Source organism: Hypanus sabinus, chromosome 11 (assembly GCF_030144855.1).
Source record: "Hypanus sabinus isolate sHypSab1 chromosome 11, sHypSab1.hap1, whole genome shotgun sequence".
Taxonomy (NCBI): Eukaryota; Metazoa; Chordata; class Chondrichthyes; order Myliobatiformes; family Dasyatidae; genus Hypanus; species Hypanus sabinus.
The window spans coordinates 44196205-44212046 of NC_082716.1; the positions used below are offsets into that span (position 1 = coordinate 44196205).

Sequence of the window (15842 nt, forward strand, 5' to 3'; positions counted from 1 at the left end):
TACATAAGTCCTTCTGACCTCTCACACCATATGTGAAAGAAAAATTGACATGCTTGCTTTATAACCCAGAGTTTGTAAGCAAATTGGTTGGTGAGAGATATTCCATTTGCTCTATCCTTTCTTAAATTTGTATTTATTACATTAATGCACTAGATGCCAATATTTGTTCCAACATCACTGCAACTTTAGAAAATTAGTTCTCACATTATAACTGACATCCTAGATCAAAAAGCTCATAACTATGACCAATTCCAGAACAATCAATTATATTTAACACTATAAAAGATATTTCACAATTGAAAGTCATTCTCCCAAATTTTGGAATTATGATTAGAGTCCTCTTGCCAAAGCAATAATCACTGCATGATGAAATTAATCATCTTTCACACTTCCTCAAATAAAAAAATCCTGCTGGTTCTACTATAGACATAAACTTTTATTTACGTACTAAATATCACAGCAGAGGAACTGAAAATTGTTTCATAGTGTAGTCCCTTCATTATGGATTAACTATTGGCCAGAACAATATGTGTCCTTGCAAAGTAAAATTAAAGATCACTCCTACATGCTTCAGATTGATACTTGGTTAAATTTAGGATCTGAAACACCACACCTCTGACAGTGCAGCACTCACCAAAACTATTCTGGAGACCCTAGCTAAATCTTTTTTTTGTCTCAAATATTTGGCATGGGACTTGAATCCATAATCTTTTGGTTCAAAAGTGAATGGTACCAACAGAACATCTGATACTGTATCTAAATTGGAATGTGAATGGGGAAGCAGTCCAACTCAGTTGAACCACAAAAAGCAGTCAGAAACTATTTTTTTAAATGAACTATTTCTGTTTCTAACAACCCACATAGAAACGAGCTAGTAAAACACCAAATACTTTCAGAGTTACTCTTTGGAACTGATTTGATGATCAGTTTTAAAGGTGAGGAGCACAGAGCAGTCACGCAAATAGCAATCTGTGCAAAATTTTAAAATACTGTTATTTAAATCTACCCTTTGATTTATTTTACAATTTTGTTAATCCCATGAAACGTTGACAATTTTTTTAAAAATCTGGATTAAAACTCAATGTTCATTAAATTAATAATAGTCTTGTTTTAAGGCTTTAAGAGACTCTAGGATAGCCTAAAAGGCAAAGAAAAAGAATACAGTTATTTGTTTGCCTTTATCGCCATCCTAATCATTCTGCCAGAGTCAAGCACTTGGCCCTTATAAAATTTAGCCATTTACCATTCTGATCAAAATTATGAGAATGAAAATCAAATATGTTCTAAACCAAAGGGAAAAAAATTAGTTACTGTGCTGATAGAGATACTAAAAAGTTTTCCCAAAATGCTCAATAATGCTCATGGTCCTATATGGTATGCAATAATTCAAGCTAGATAGATTTTATGGGATTACGGTCAAGCTTGGCAGTAATACCCAACCAATACTTATTAGCAAGATCTGCACATCAACAATAGATGCTCAAGGAAGATACCAGAAAATAAACCACATCTTTATACCATAACCAGAACAAGTGAACAAGATTAGAAACAAATGGAGGAAAATATAATTAATTATCAACAGGATTTACAAATATGTATGTATGTTAGAGAATGATAGAGGCAAGTGAAGATTACAAGTTCTACTGAAGTAAGTCTTCAAAAATGTTACCCATATGGGTATTTCCAAGAGGAACTATAATCTAAACAAAGTCTTAACATTGCTACATATCTTGAAAGCATTTATTTCTACCACTGCTTTTTGGAATGAATTATATATAACTTTGAGGATTAACTCTGGCCCCTTTTTTAAAAAACGAGACCCTAAAATCTACAGATTTGCAAAGGTTACACAGAATCAATGTCATAAATACGAAAAACGTCGACATTTTCAACATAGAGGAAGGGAGGGGCAAATCGAGAAAAACCCGTTTCCTTTTTATATTAAAATACAGTGACGAAAGTTCTAATTAAATGTGATGATGCACAGAAAATGATTGAAAATATCCAGCGATTTCAATATTCACATCAGTATTTCCACATCATTAATTTGGTAAATACGTAAGTAAAAACAATACACGATCCAGCATAAACACCACAATAACCACAACCCAAACAAAACTAGAGCTATTTTAAAGTTCCAAGATAACATTTGAAAACACTTAAAAAGGACCACGGACACTAGATCGAAAAGAGAAAGCAACGTGGCCTACTACCCAAATGAGGATGTTTATGCAACTTACACCGGTGAATCCTTTCACTGCCATATTTTCATCCGCTTCAATCCAAAGTTAACGACGATTTGTTCATTTTCATAGCAAACGTTTACAAAATAAGTGATTTTATTTCCTCTGATTAAACAAAGAGCTCTGATCGTGAACAGTTTTGAACGCCGGGCTTCTTAGAAGCAACACAAAACAGTACTTCCTCTGTTTGCTAATCTATGAACTTCAGAACCTGCTCGCAGCAGCGACCCGATTGGCTTAAGCTCCTGTATATAATAGGGTTATGCACTGATTGGTCTAGGATCACCACCATTAAGCTATGTCATTATTTGTTTACATTTGAGGAAGGAGAACATTTTTTAAAAAATCTTGCGACTGAACACACTACGTGCAAAATTGCCAATTTTATTGCAACAAATAAAAGGACAGATTTATTTTTTAAAGAAGAGCTTTCGAATTTCTCGGCACACTTGCACAGTTTGGAAGTATTTTATCTGGATTTTGCAATGCATTTTGCAATTTATCTCATTTTCCAATTTTCAATTTTCAATTTTCATTTTTCATTTCTCAATTTTCAATTGGTATCGTGGTCCTTGTAGAATCAAGTATACAGTAAAGATTTAGGAGTCGAACTGTAACGTTAACGCTGGAGTTCTATTTGAAAATCATTTAACCTTTTTGTTCAAATACCGAGTGTTGATAACTGCAATTAAGTCGTTGTTAGATATCACTAATTATGAATACAACTACGTATTAAAATGCAAAACAATTAAGTTATGCAGTCACACGTAACAGCAGTGACTCAAGGGAGCAGGATAGCACATAGTAATAGAATCGTCACGGTACACTTAGCTAACATTTGGCACATCCAGTCAGCGTAAATCCCATTCTGAAAGGTGCCTTTATTAGAACATGCCTGGAGGAATATAATAATGCTGTCTCCAGCAGGTCAAAAAACATTTACTGGCGTTAAGCAAATATTTCTAGTTGGAAGATGCTTGAATATTAAATGCAACAGACCCTTTCATTCAGGCTGTTTGTGAATCTGCTTACAATGCTAATCAAAGTTCAAAGTAAATTTATTATCAAAGTACGTCACCAAATACAACCCTGAGATTCTTTTATTTTGCGGGTATACTCGGTAAACAGTTATTTGTGACTGCACCAGGAGTTATTGAGGCTTAGGAGCTTGATTAGTCCAGTGCTGGTCTGTAATCTAGTGTAGCTTTCTCTGTGTTGTTTTTTTTATAACATAGTTCAGTCTAGTTTTTTGTACTGTGTCATGTAAACCATGGTCCTGAAAAACGTCGTCTCATTTTTACTATGCACTGTACCAGCAGTTATGGTCGAAATGACATAAAAGTTGACTTGACTTGACTTGACTTGATCTACATAACTTCTAAGGTAGGAATTGATATGTTTCAATATCCACCTCTCAAAACACTTAATCCCTGTGGATGTTAAGTGCTACCACTTGAGGCTGGTTACCATAGTACAACTCTGGACAAAGATTTTGCTTCCTGAATACTTTTGGGTGTTCCTTATGGATTTTGGACTGTTGATGAAAATCACCATGAAATTTTCGTAACACGCACCATTTTTTAAAAATCAACTATATATTTGTTTTTTTCCAATTCATAATTTAAGTCATAATAACTAATGCCAAGATTAAGTAAGTTATTTTTGTTAGTTCACAAATCAAACAGGACATAATCACAGGTAATTCAAAGAAAATTCCAGTGGGACTGGAGAAAATTGCATGGAAGGCATTCAAGGATTTTGCTGCAAATTTTCTTGGCAACTACAGAGCAGCTGGTTGACAACATGCTTTAAACATACAAAACCATGAAGTGCAACATGCCACTAAAGATTCATTTTCTGCATTCCCATTTAGACTTTTTCCCTGCAAATCTTGACACTGTCAGTGGTGAACATGGTGAAAGGTTTCACCAGAACATTGGAGTCATAGGGAAACAGTATCAGGGCAACTGGAATCCATCAATGCTGGCTGATTATTGTTGGACATTAAAGCAAGAAGCCTCAGATACAGAGTACAAACAAAGTTGATCAACAAACATTTTTAGCTAATTGAACTATTGCAAAGTGTCAGCACCTTAATGCAACTAAATGTATTATATTCAATATAAGTCAATTTCTTGATTCTCCGAAGTCCTACGTAATACAAGTAGTCAGAAATTATATTTGTGTTCAGCCTCAAGCAGTCTATTAAAAACAAAAAAAAAATTCTGAGGAAGCAACAGTTTATAAAAATATGTTGCCCAGGGTAATTGAAGCCTGCTTAATGCAGGTGGGTACCTCAGACTGCTGAAGCAAGATATTAAAGATCTCAACGAACACTCCAGCCAGTTGAGTGCACAGGTCTCTTAGTACTTGATCAGGTACTCTGCCTGGGCCGGATGCTTTTTATGGGTTCACCCACCTGAAAGCTGCTCCCACATCGTCTTCAGAGACTGAAATTACAGGATCATCAGGGGCCGTGGGAGTTTGTGATGGTTCCTCCATGTTTTGATGGTCAAAGTATACAAGGCATTCAGCTCATCTGGAAGTGAAGCCCTGTTGTTACCCATGTTGCTCGATTTAATTTTTTTAAGAGGTGATAGTATTCAAGCCCTGCCACAACTGTTGAGCATCCTTTGTCAATTCAAATTTAGTCCAGAATTGCACCTTGACCATGAGATGGGTTTCCAGAGAATGTACCTCTTGTAACTTTCTTCGTCACCAAACTTGAATGCCTCTGATCTGACCTTCAGCGCATTACCGATCTCATGGTTCATCTAGGGCTTCTGGTTCAAGAAAACTCTCAATGATTTTGTGCAAACACATTTGTCTAAAATCTACTGTTTTAATAATAAATTAGCTGGGTGATACTGGGTTTGACCTTTTTCCCCACAAGGTGAAAACTTTATATGCAAACTGAAAGTTAACAGGAACTTGAGGTAAAGGAGCCATTAGGAGGTAGTAACCATAATATGATAAGTTTTAATCTACAATTTGAGAGGGAGAAGGGAAAATAGGAAGTGTCAGTATTACAGTTGAACAAAGAGGACTATGGAGCTATGAGGGAGGAGCTGGCCAAAGTTGACTGGAAAGATACCCCAGCAGGGATGACAGTGGAACAACAATGGCAGGTATTTCTGGGAATAATACAGAAGGTGCAGGATCAGTTCATTCCAAAGAGGAAGAAAGGTTCTAAGGGGAGTAGGGGGCAACCGTGGCTAACAAGGGAAGTCAAGGACAGTATAAAAATAAAAGAGAAGTATAACATAGCAAAGATGAGCGGGAAGCCAGAGGATTGGGAAACTTTTAAAGAGCAACAGAAGATAACTAGAAAGGCAATATGGAGAGAAAAGATGAGGTACAAAGGTAAGCTAGCCAAGAATATAAAGGAGGATAGTAAAAGCTTCTTTAGGTATGTGAAGAGGAACAAATTAATTAAGACCGAAGTTGGGCCCTTGAAGACAGAAACGGGTGAATTTATTATGGGGAACAAGGAAATGGCAGACGAGTTGAACAGGTACTTTGGATCTGTCTTCACGAGGGAAGACACAAACAATCTCCCAGATATAATAGTGGCCAGAGGACCTAGGGTCATGGAGGAACTGAAGGAAATTCACATTAGGCAGAAAATGGTGTTGGGTAGACTGATGGGACTGAAGGCTGATAAATTCCCAGGGCCTGATGGTCTGCATCCCAGGGTAATTAAGGAGGTGGCTCTAGAAATTGTAGATGCATTGGTAATCATTTTCCAATGTTCTACTATAGATTCAGGATCAGTTCCTGTAGATTGGAAAGTAGCTAATGTTATCCCACTTTTTAAGAAAGGAGGGAGAGAGAAAACAGGGAATGATAGACCAGCTAGCCTGATATCAGTGGTGGGGAAGATGCTGGAGTCAATTATAAAAGGTGAATTAGCGGCACATTTGGATAGCAGTAACAGGATTGATCCGAGTCAGCATGGATTTATGAAGGGGAAATCATGCTTGACTAATCTTCCGGAATTTTTTGAGGATGTAACTATGAAAATGGACAAGGGACAGCCAGTGGATATGGTGTACCTGGACTTTCAGAAAGCCTTTTGATAAGGTCCCACACAGGAGATTAGTGAGCAAAATTAGAACACACGGTATTGGGGGTAAGGTACTGACAAACAAAGAGTAGGGATTAACTGGTCCCTTTCAGAATGGCAGGCAGTGACTAGTGGGGTACCGCAAGGCTCGGTGCTGGACCGCAGCTATTTACAATATACGTTAATTATTTAGATGATGGGATTAAAAATAACATTAGCAAATTTGCAGATGACACAAAGCTGGGTGGCAGTGTGAAATGTGAGGAGGATGTTGGGAGAATGCAGGGTGACTTGGACAGGTTGGGTGAGTGGGCAGATGCAGTTTAATGTGGATAAATGTGAGGTTATCCACTTTGGTGGCAAGAACAGGAAGGCAGATTACTATCTAAATGGTGTCAAGTTAGGAAAAGGGAAAGTACAACTAGATCTAGGTGATCTAGCTGGAGCTGGAGCTAGTGGTGAACCTGAGGAAGGCTAAGGCACCGGTGACCCCTGTTTCCATCCAAGGGGTCAGTGTGGACATGGTGGAGGATTACAAATACCTGGGGATATGAACTTACAATAAACTGGACTGGTCAAAGAGCACTGAGGCTGTCTACAAGAAGGGTCAGAGCCGTCTCTACTTCCTGAGGAGACTGAGGTCCTTTAACATCTGCCAGATGATGTTCTACGAGTCTGCGGTGGCCAGTGCTATCACGTTTGCTGTTGTGTGCTGGGGCAGCAGGATGAGGGTAGCAGACACCAACAGAATCAACAAACTCATTCGTAAGGCCAGTGATGTTGTGAGGGTGGAACTGGAGTCTCTGACAGTGGTGTCTGAAAAGAGGATGCTGTCCAAGTTGCATGCCATCTTGGACAATGTCTCCCATCCACTACATAATGTACTGGTTAGGCACAGGAGTACATTCAGCCAGAGACTCATTTCACCGAGATGCAACACTGAGGGTCATAGGAAGTCATTCCTGCCGGTGGCCATCAAACTTTACATCTCCTCCCTCGGAGTGTCAGACACCCTTAGCCAATAGGCTGGTCCTGGACTTATTTCCACTTGGCATAATTTACTTGTTATTATTTAATTATTTATGGGGTTTTTTTGCCATATTTCTACACTATTCTTGGTTGGTGCAACTGTAACAAAACCCAATTTCCCTTGGGATCAATAAAGTATGTCTGTCTGTCTGTCTTGTTCATCAGTCATGAAAGTAAGCATGCAGGTGCAACAGGCAGTGAAGAAAGCTTCATTACACGGAGAGTTGAGTATAGGAGCAAAGAGGTCCTTCTGCAGTTGTACAGGGCCCTGGTGAGACCACACCTGGAGTATTGTGTTCAGTTTTGATCTCCAAATTTGAGGAAGGACATTCTTGCTATTGCGGGAGTGCACAAGGTTAATTCCTGGGATGGTAGGACTGTCGGGACTGCTGAAAGATTGGAGCGACTGGGTTTGTAGACACTGGAATTTAGAAGGATGAGAGGGGATCTGATTGAAACATTATTAAGGGATTGGACACGCTAGAGGCAGGAAACATGTTCCCGATGTTGGGGGAGTCCAGAACCAGAGGCCACAGTTTAAGAATACAGGGTAGGCCATTTAGAACAGAGTTGAGGAAAAACATTTTCACCCAGAGAGTTGTGGATCTGTGGAACACTCTGCCTCAGAAGGCAGTGGAGGCCAATTCTCTGGATGCTTTCAAGAAAGAGTTAGATAGAGCTCTTAAAGATAGCGGAGTCAAGGGATATGGGGAGAAGGCAGGAACAGGGTACTGATTGTGGATGATCAGCCATGATCACAGTAAATGGTGGTGCTGGCTCGAAAGGCCTACTCCTGCACCTATTGTCTATTGTCTAGTGAGTAGATGATACCATTGAAGAAATATTAACGTTTGGCAGTGGGGAACAGGAATCACAAATTTACAACATCATTTGCCACATCTAGGAAGAACAGGACATCCCAGGGAACCTTTGATCATGACCATCTTTAGGAGATAAATTCCATCGTGATAACTACAGGAGCATCTCCACATTTCTGCACCACTGCCCTGCTCCACTCCTACTTTTCAATCACTGAAGGATATTTTCCCATCAGTGTGGATTCTGTCCATTGAAAAGCATAATGGACATGATCTTCAACTTCAGTAGATCTGCAGAAAATAACATCAATCAGCCTACATGGCTTTTTTTAACTTCACAAAAGCCTTTGTCTCCATCAATTGAAAGGGGTCAAAGACCAATCTTCTCAAATCTAGCTGCCCTTAGAAATCATATGCGGATTTTAAGCCATAATCACAAAAACTTGATTCACACTAAGCCTAATCTCAATATAGAATAGTATTAAGGAAGGCTGCATCATTGCCCTGACATTTTCCCCTATCTTTTGCAACACTGCTCTACCTATTCTTCAAAGAGCTCTATATTAGGAGTGTAGATAACCTACAGGACAAATGTTTAGCCTACATCACTTCCAGTCAAGAATCTGGATTGGTCTAATTTCAGTCATTAAATAGCAGTTGATAACACTCCAGTGTTTATTTACCAACTAATTCAATAAAGGGAATGGGGTTTGCAGTCAACATCCACAAAACAAAGATTACCAACTTACCTACTACATACAGTATTTAATATTAATCCAACAAATCATGTAAAAATTAACAAATTCACCTTTTTCAATTCACTCAGCAGCAATTGTTACTGGTGAATTTACAAATTATGCATAGGACTGTTTCCTAACTTGTCCTAAAAGACATCTCTATCCACAATGCCGTAAGGATTTCAATGAATGCATTTTCCTCAGTTTCAAAAGCACACGAAACTGAACAGCCCTTGTACCTGCTCTGTCAAATAGATCATGGCTGAACTACAACTTCTGTGGCACCCTTCTAAACCAACCCATCTCTCTAGTCCCTGTATATCTAAAAATAAATTTCATTTGTTATTGAAGCAATTTTGCTCACTGAATATTTTGCAAATATTCAACAGAAAACTTTGTTTACATGGCAACCGTAAAATGTCTTCATTGTCATCGGCTTACTTGTATCCTTCAAGGAAGGAACTCGGCCAATCTGAACTGGCTTGGTCAATGTAATTCCTCTGGACATTTACCTTCCCTCTCTTCAGAGGGAAACTGGATAGACAATAAATGCTTGTCAGTGATATTCACATGCTAACAATAAATATATATGGCATATAAAAATTATTGTTTTGAACAACATTGCTTTTATAAGGATGAATATAATACTTTAGTTAGAATAAGTGGTGAATTTCTTTCCATTCTTTCCTTCAGAATCCACCAATTCCATCACAGGCACAACCCTCCCGCCATCAAGGATTATCTTCAAAAGACAATGCCATCCATCACAGAAGGCCCTCATCACATTACTATCATTAGCGAGGAGATACAGGAACCTGAAGATCCACAATTAACATTTGTGGAAGCTTCTTTCCTTCGGCCATCAGATTTCTCAATGGTCCATGAACCCTTGAACACTACTTATTTGGTTTTGTAACTTATAATTTCTATGTTCTACGCTGTATTGTTGCCGCAAAATAAGTTTTACATTTTTGCTAACAACCTGATTCTGATAATAAACAGTGCTATTGATAAAGGACCTTGAATAAGGACAATTATCTTTTCACTGAGAAATTGATGTGGTCTAGACTTAAGACAAATGAAGACCAATACTATAAATCGTACTAAATGAGAATTTAACAGGTAATTGATGACCTTTGAGGGGATAAATGCAAAACCAGGTATGGAACTGAGTATTACTACTTTTTCAAAAAGCTATAATAGGCCTGCTTGGCCCTAGAAAACACAGGAATGGAGAGCAGAGGAGCATAAACAAACCAATTAGCCTGCTTGCGCCCTCTGTCACTCAATGACATCTCAGCTAACCTCACTTTAAATACGATTTTGGTGCCATCTCCTTTAAATTGGGGACATGGCTTCAAGATATGGGGGTGGGGTCATTGAGCAACTTGTCCATTTTCCATGTGTGTTCCCTTAAGTGCTCCAGTTTCCTGCTAGGAAAGCTGCTAGGTTAAATAGCTGGTGTATGTAGATGACAAGAGAATCACTAGAGGTTAATGGACATTGGAGAGGGGTCACAGGGAAATATGGAATTGATGCTTGGAGAGCTGGGAAAGTCAATGGGCCAAATTACCTCCTTCTAGGTCTCAAGGATATATAAACTGAGACACTGAAGTTTGGATTCTTTTTCAAGTAAGTGTTATAATAGACTCCACAACCTCGTGACTTGTCCATTACAATAGTCCAACAATATTTCCACACCCAAAACTTTGCCCCTGAAAATGGTGTTGGCTATTACCAGCAAGTTGACAGTGACAGATGCACGTAAACCAAGTTTGGATTTACCATGAAGACCAACAGACTAGGGGAAGATTCTGGACCATCTAATTATTTGGTGATGACAATGCAGTTGATATTGTTTGAATTGTTATATTCTTATGTTGTGATCAAAGGTTCTTTTAGAATTCAGGAAAAAGTCACAAAACTTGTTGCTTCATGATTATTTTATTAAGGGTTTATAGAACAAAGAAAACAGGGACAGAACAGACATTGATAGAGGTCTACTAAGCAAAAAGAGAGATAAAAGAACAACAAGAAGATAATGATGCTTTGTGCTTTGCCATTTTATACCCAAAGATACGGAACAATTCCATTCAAATTTATGGATAGAGTTAACCAATGAGAACATCATTATTCAAATAATGCACTACAGCGAATCCTACAGAGCTTTCCAGAATTGTGCTTTGTTTAACCACTAGAGGCATATTAAACACACACATACTTGGATACCACAAGGAAGCAGAGGGAGCAGTTACTTGTATACAAGTGATTATATAAAACGCAAACTGACATTAAACTGTTAAACTGCAAAGTAACAATTAAACAATGTAAGAATGAAACAGTCAGCTCCAACAATACCCCTTCTGTCTCTGAATCACACATTTAGTATCATTACATCTGAAAATTCAGTGGCAGAAAAACGTGTGGTATTGACATTAAGTATAAAATAGAGTAGATTCCAGTTAATTGGGACATATAAGGGCAGTACACTTTGGCTCAATTAAGCAGCTGCTGCAATGAGCTGAAGTTGAATGATAATAGTTAAAGGTATATAAAAAAAAACCACAGGAGCAATTCAGCATACACTGCCTCAAACAAAATCAGTGCAGACACCTTGTGTAAATAACGGACTGTCTTCAAACAATACTTTCAATGATTGCATCCTTCAAATCTATATTTTCATTGTAACATTTAAGATGATTGTTGATACCTTCAGATTCTTTATACAGATAGTCCCCCAGTTACGTATGAGTTCCACTCGAGTCCGTCTTTAAGTCAGATTTGTACGTAAGTCAGAACAAGTACATCCAGTATTATTTAGCGTCAGTTAGTCAAACGTTTATCTTAGTATATAGTACATGTTTTACCTTTCAATGCATATAAAACACTTAAAAAACATAAGTATTCTAATAATTAAACCACTGCGTTGCTTAGTAATAATTATAGTTTTCACATGCTCCATTATTCTAACTTTATCCTTTAAAATTGTTCCGAATGTTGACCAACTGTAGCCTAATGCTTTTCCAATGACTGATGGCATTTTACCTCTTTCTAAACGTTTTATTATTTCCACTCTATTTTCAATCACGATCGCTTCCCATCATTAGAACAGAAACACTGTGGGTGGCGGGTCCCGAGCTCCGCCGGCTCCTGAAGTCCGCTGGGTCCTAAGGACCACCACACTGTGATAGGCTAAACAGGACAAGTGGGGGCTGTGCTGGGTTTGGGTATTTGATCTTCCACAATATTCCGCGTGGGAATTTAAACTGGAGGTGGGTGCTTTTTTTATGAGGTCGAGTTGCGAGCTTGACATCGACCCATCACGGATGGTACAGGAGACAATGGATCGACATCAACCCGGCACAGGAGCGGTTTGTCACTGGATCGAACTCTGAAACCTCCATTCTCCAGCCCGGTGTTGATCTCACTGCGCCACCAGCCGACCGGAACGGTAGTGGGGGGGGTCAGGGTGAATCTTACTAAGAAAAATTTAAGCCAAATACAAAGTTAAACACTCAATACAGTGTCAACTGCAACCACTTAAAATGGCAGACCACATCGTGATCCGACTTAAAATGGCGGATGGCATCACAATCTGACTTAAAATGGTAGATGGCGTTCTCCTTCCTCGGTTCGTAAGTACGAGTTGTCCGTAAGTCGGACGTTCATAACTCGGGGACTACCTGTATTTCCCAACTTGAAGGAATGAAATCATTTCATTTTCACTCTCAGCAATTTCTGGCATCTCCAGGTCTGAATGTTTGAATCCACAGTAAGCAATATGGTTCTGAATTATCTTACTGCTTATTTCTTGGCAACTACCAGTGACAGATATCACTGTTTTTTGAATATAAGCATACTCAACTGACGGTATATAAAAACGGTGCAGTGCCTAACACTAGTTCGAAACTGTTAAGTCTCCTGTCTCAATTAAGCAGTATAGTGTCCCAAATAAATGAAGGAGAAAAAGACATATACGTTCAAACGCTGTTCATAGACTTCAGTTTAGCATTCAGCACAATCATCCCTCAGAAACTGATTGGAAAGCTGAGCCTACTAGGCTTGAACACTTCCCTCTGCAACTGGATACTAGACTTCCTGACTGGGAGACCTCAGTCAGTCCAGATCGGAGGCAGCATCTCCAACACCAGAAGGAGATAGCAAAAATAAGAAATTAGCAAAAATACAACAACAAATCATATTAGAATAAATGTCATTATGTCTAGTAGTTGTAACTTGCTTGCAGTCTTCTGGCTGGTTTGTAATTTGCTCAGTGTAGGCACTATGACATAGGTGTTATAAGCAGAATGACCACAGCACTTGTCTTCACTGGGAGCCACTTTAGCTTTCTTGTAGTGGCTGGTGTGTGTCCATTTACTGTTACCTTCTACTGTCAGTGCCGAGTTACGAATTAACAGCACTTGCTAAAGACCTTTCCATCCAGTTCTCAATGGTTCCTAAAGTCGTTTCTTAATCAGTAATAAGGGTGTGTCCCCCTTCTGTTTGTTTCACTCCAAGCAGCAGAAATCTGTTGAGAAGACTGGACAGTTTGGGTTAATTTCACAAAATAGTGAACTGAATTGTCTGCTGTAATGAGTATACCAGCCTCTCTGAGATTGAGGGCTCCTGGCAGTGACTTAGGACACCCTGTTACCACCTCGAGCGGCCTCGGTTTAGCTTACTTGTTTGCGGTTGCTCTGATGTTACGTACATAGGAAGAGCCAAAGGCTATAGTACGCCTTCCTCATGAGACTTAGTCAATCACTGTTGTTGGTTTTCTTCATTTGTTCCACTTGTCCTGATGACTCTGGGTGATGTGGATAGTGCAACAACTCAATTTTTTGTAATTTATTTTTTATTGAAGTTCATCATCAAACATTTCCATAAGATGTATTTCAGATATTGTACATATATATAATAATCATATATGCCACAAATCTCCACATGATATTTATCTGAGGTATACACTTATAGAAAAGAGAGGAAAGAAAGAACAAGCGAAAGGAAAAAACTATGTACAAATAGGGAGTGATTTTTTTTTAAAACAACATATTCATTGATTTGAGAGGATAAAATAAGGCCTATGAGATGTTATGTAGTTAAACCAATTTTCCCAGTATGAATCAAATTGTTCCAACTTATGATTAACAGATGCTGTTATCTTCTCCATTTTGTAAATGTCCATTGTAATTTCCATCCATGCATTTAAGGTTGGGCTCTCCTGTGATAACCATTTCCTAGTAAGAGTCTTTTTACCAGCCACCCGCAGTATATTCATTAAATATTTATCTCTTTTCAACCATTCTTTAGGTAAATACCCAAAATATATGGTCTTACTCTCTAAGGGTATTTCACGTTTAAAGATGTCTTGTAGGGCATTGTGTATCTCACTCCAATAGTCTTTGATAACAGAGCATTCCCAGAAAAATGATAATGGTTTGCATTTTGATTTCCACAATTTCCCCAGCAAATAGGGGGGTTACTATCATAATGGGATTTCTGAGAGGGTGAAATAAAATATCTAATCAAGTTTTTTCATTCTAACTTCCTCCATTTCTGTAATCTGGTACACTTCCATTGATACCTCCACATTATTGTCCATTCTTCCTCAGATATAATTATCCCTCCTTCCTTCTCCCATTTTGTTTTAATGTATGAGGCTGAATGTGTTTTAAGATTTGAGAAACCCTTATATACGTTTGAAATGATTCTACTACTGTTATCTGAATTACCTGGTTTTCTAAATAGCTCTATCAAACATGTTCTTGCCTTGGTTACATTTTTAACCGTCCTATTAACATATTGTCACATCTGTAAATACTGATAAAAGTCTTGTTTTTCTAATAATTGTTTCTCTTTAAGCATTTCAAAACTGAACAGTGTTCCTTCTTTCATTATATTGCAAAGAACTGTTATTCCTTTAACTGTCCAGCCCTTAAATCTAGCATCCAGTTTATTTGGAGTAAAATCTGAGTCATATTTAAGAACTGCAATATCTCCCTCTAGTTTATATTCTTTTATAATAGTTTTCCATATTTTAAGAGTCCATTTCACCCATGGGTTATCAATAGTATTTATGTACCTTTATAGGTTGTTAGCAGCCAAAATTGCCTGTACGGGGATGGGAAGTATCCCCTCCTCAATGTTTTTCCATTGAGCGTCATGTGATGAGTTACACCAACGTATCACAGCTCTCAACTGTGCTGCAAAATAATAATCTCTAAGAGAAGGTAGGCCCCATACCCCCGGCTAATTGCAAAGTTTTGAGATGAACTCTAGGCCTTTTACCTTGCCAAATATATCTTGACAACATTTTGTTCCATTCATTGAATTGATTTTGATTAATCTCTATCAGTAGAGTATGAAAAGAGATACAATAGTCTGAGCAGTATATTCATTTTAATAGATTCAATCCTTGAACAAAAGGAATTAGGTTCCATCTTGTTATATCTTACTTAATTTTTTTATATAGAGGCAGATAATTGCATTCTGATAATTTTGCCAAATCTTTTGGCATAATAATTCCAAAATATTTGAAAGACTCTGTTTGCCATGCCCAGGGATATATATTTTCAATTTCTCTTGCTGGGGTATAGTTGTATGAAAGATATAAGTTCCAGATATAATGTGAAAAGTAGTGGTGACCATGCACAACCCTGTCTCGTGCCCCTTTCTAGGGCAAAACTATTTGATAAATATCCATTGATTTTAATCCTAGCAGTAGGATTGTCATATAGTGCCTGTATATAGTTTAATAATTGTCATGGAAACCAAATCTACGTAAAACTCTGTAAAGAAAATTACAATTTCCGAATCAAATGCCTTTTCAGCATCCATGTTTATCACTATTATTTTGATTTTATTTTTATTTGTATATGATCGATAATGTGGTGCCCTTCGTATATTGTCTTGTGTTTGGCGTTGTTGTATAAAACCTGTCCGATCGTTA

The 15842-nt window shown here is 38.0% G+C and overlaps 1 protein-coding gene across 3 annotated transcripts in view; it reads right to left on the reverse strand.

Moving 5' to 3' along the window:
- Nucleotides 1-15842, reverse strand: part of osbpl9 (oxysterol binding protein-like 9) — a 201014-nt gene that overhangs the window by 95775 nt on the left and 89397 nt on the right. Inside the window, exon 1 of one of the 3 annotated variants that reach the window (XM_059984254.1) lies at nt 2241-2422. The exons of the other annotated variants lie outside the window; for them this stretch is intronic. Coding sequence (XP_059840237.1) covers nt 2241-2264 — 24 coding nt within the window. The 5' untranslated portion in view covers nt 2265-2422. Of the gene's footprint in view, nt 1-2240; nt 2423-15842 lie in introns of those variants that run through there. 3 annotated transcript variants of the gene reach the window in all.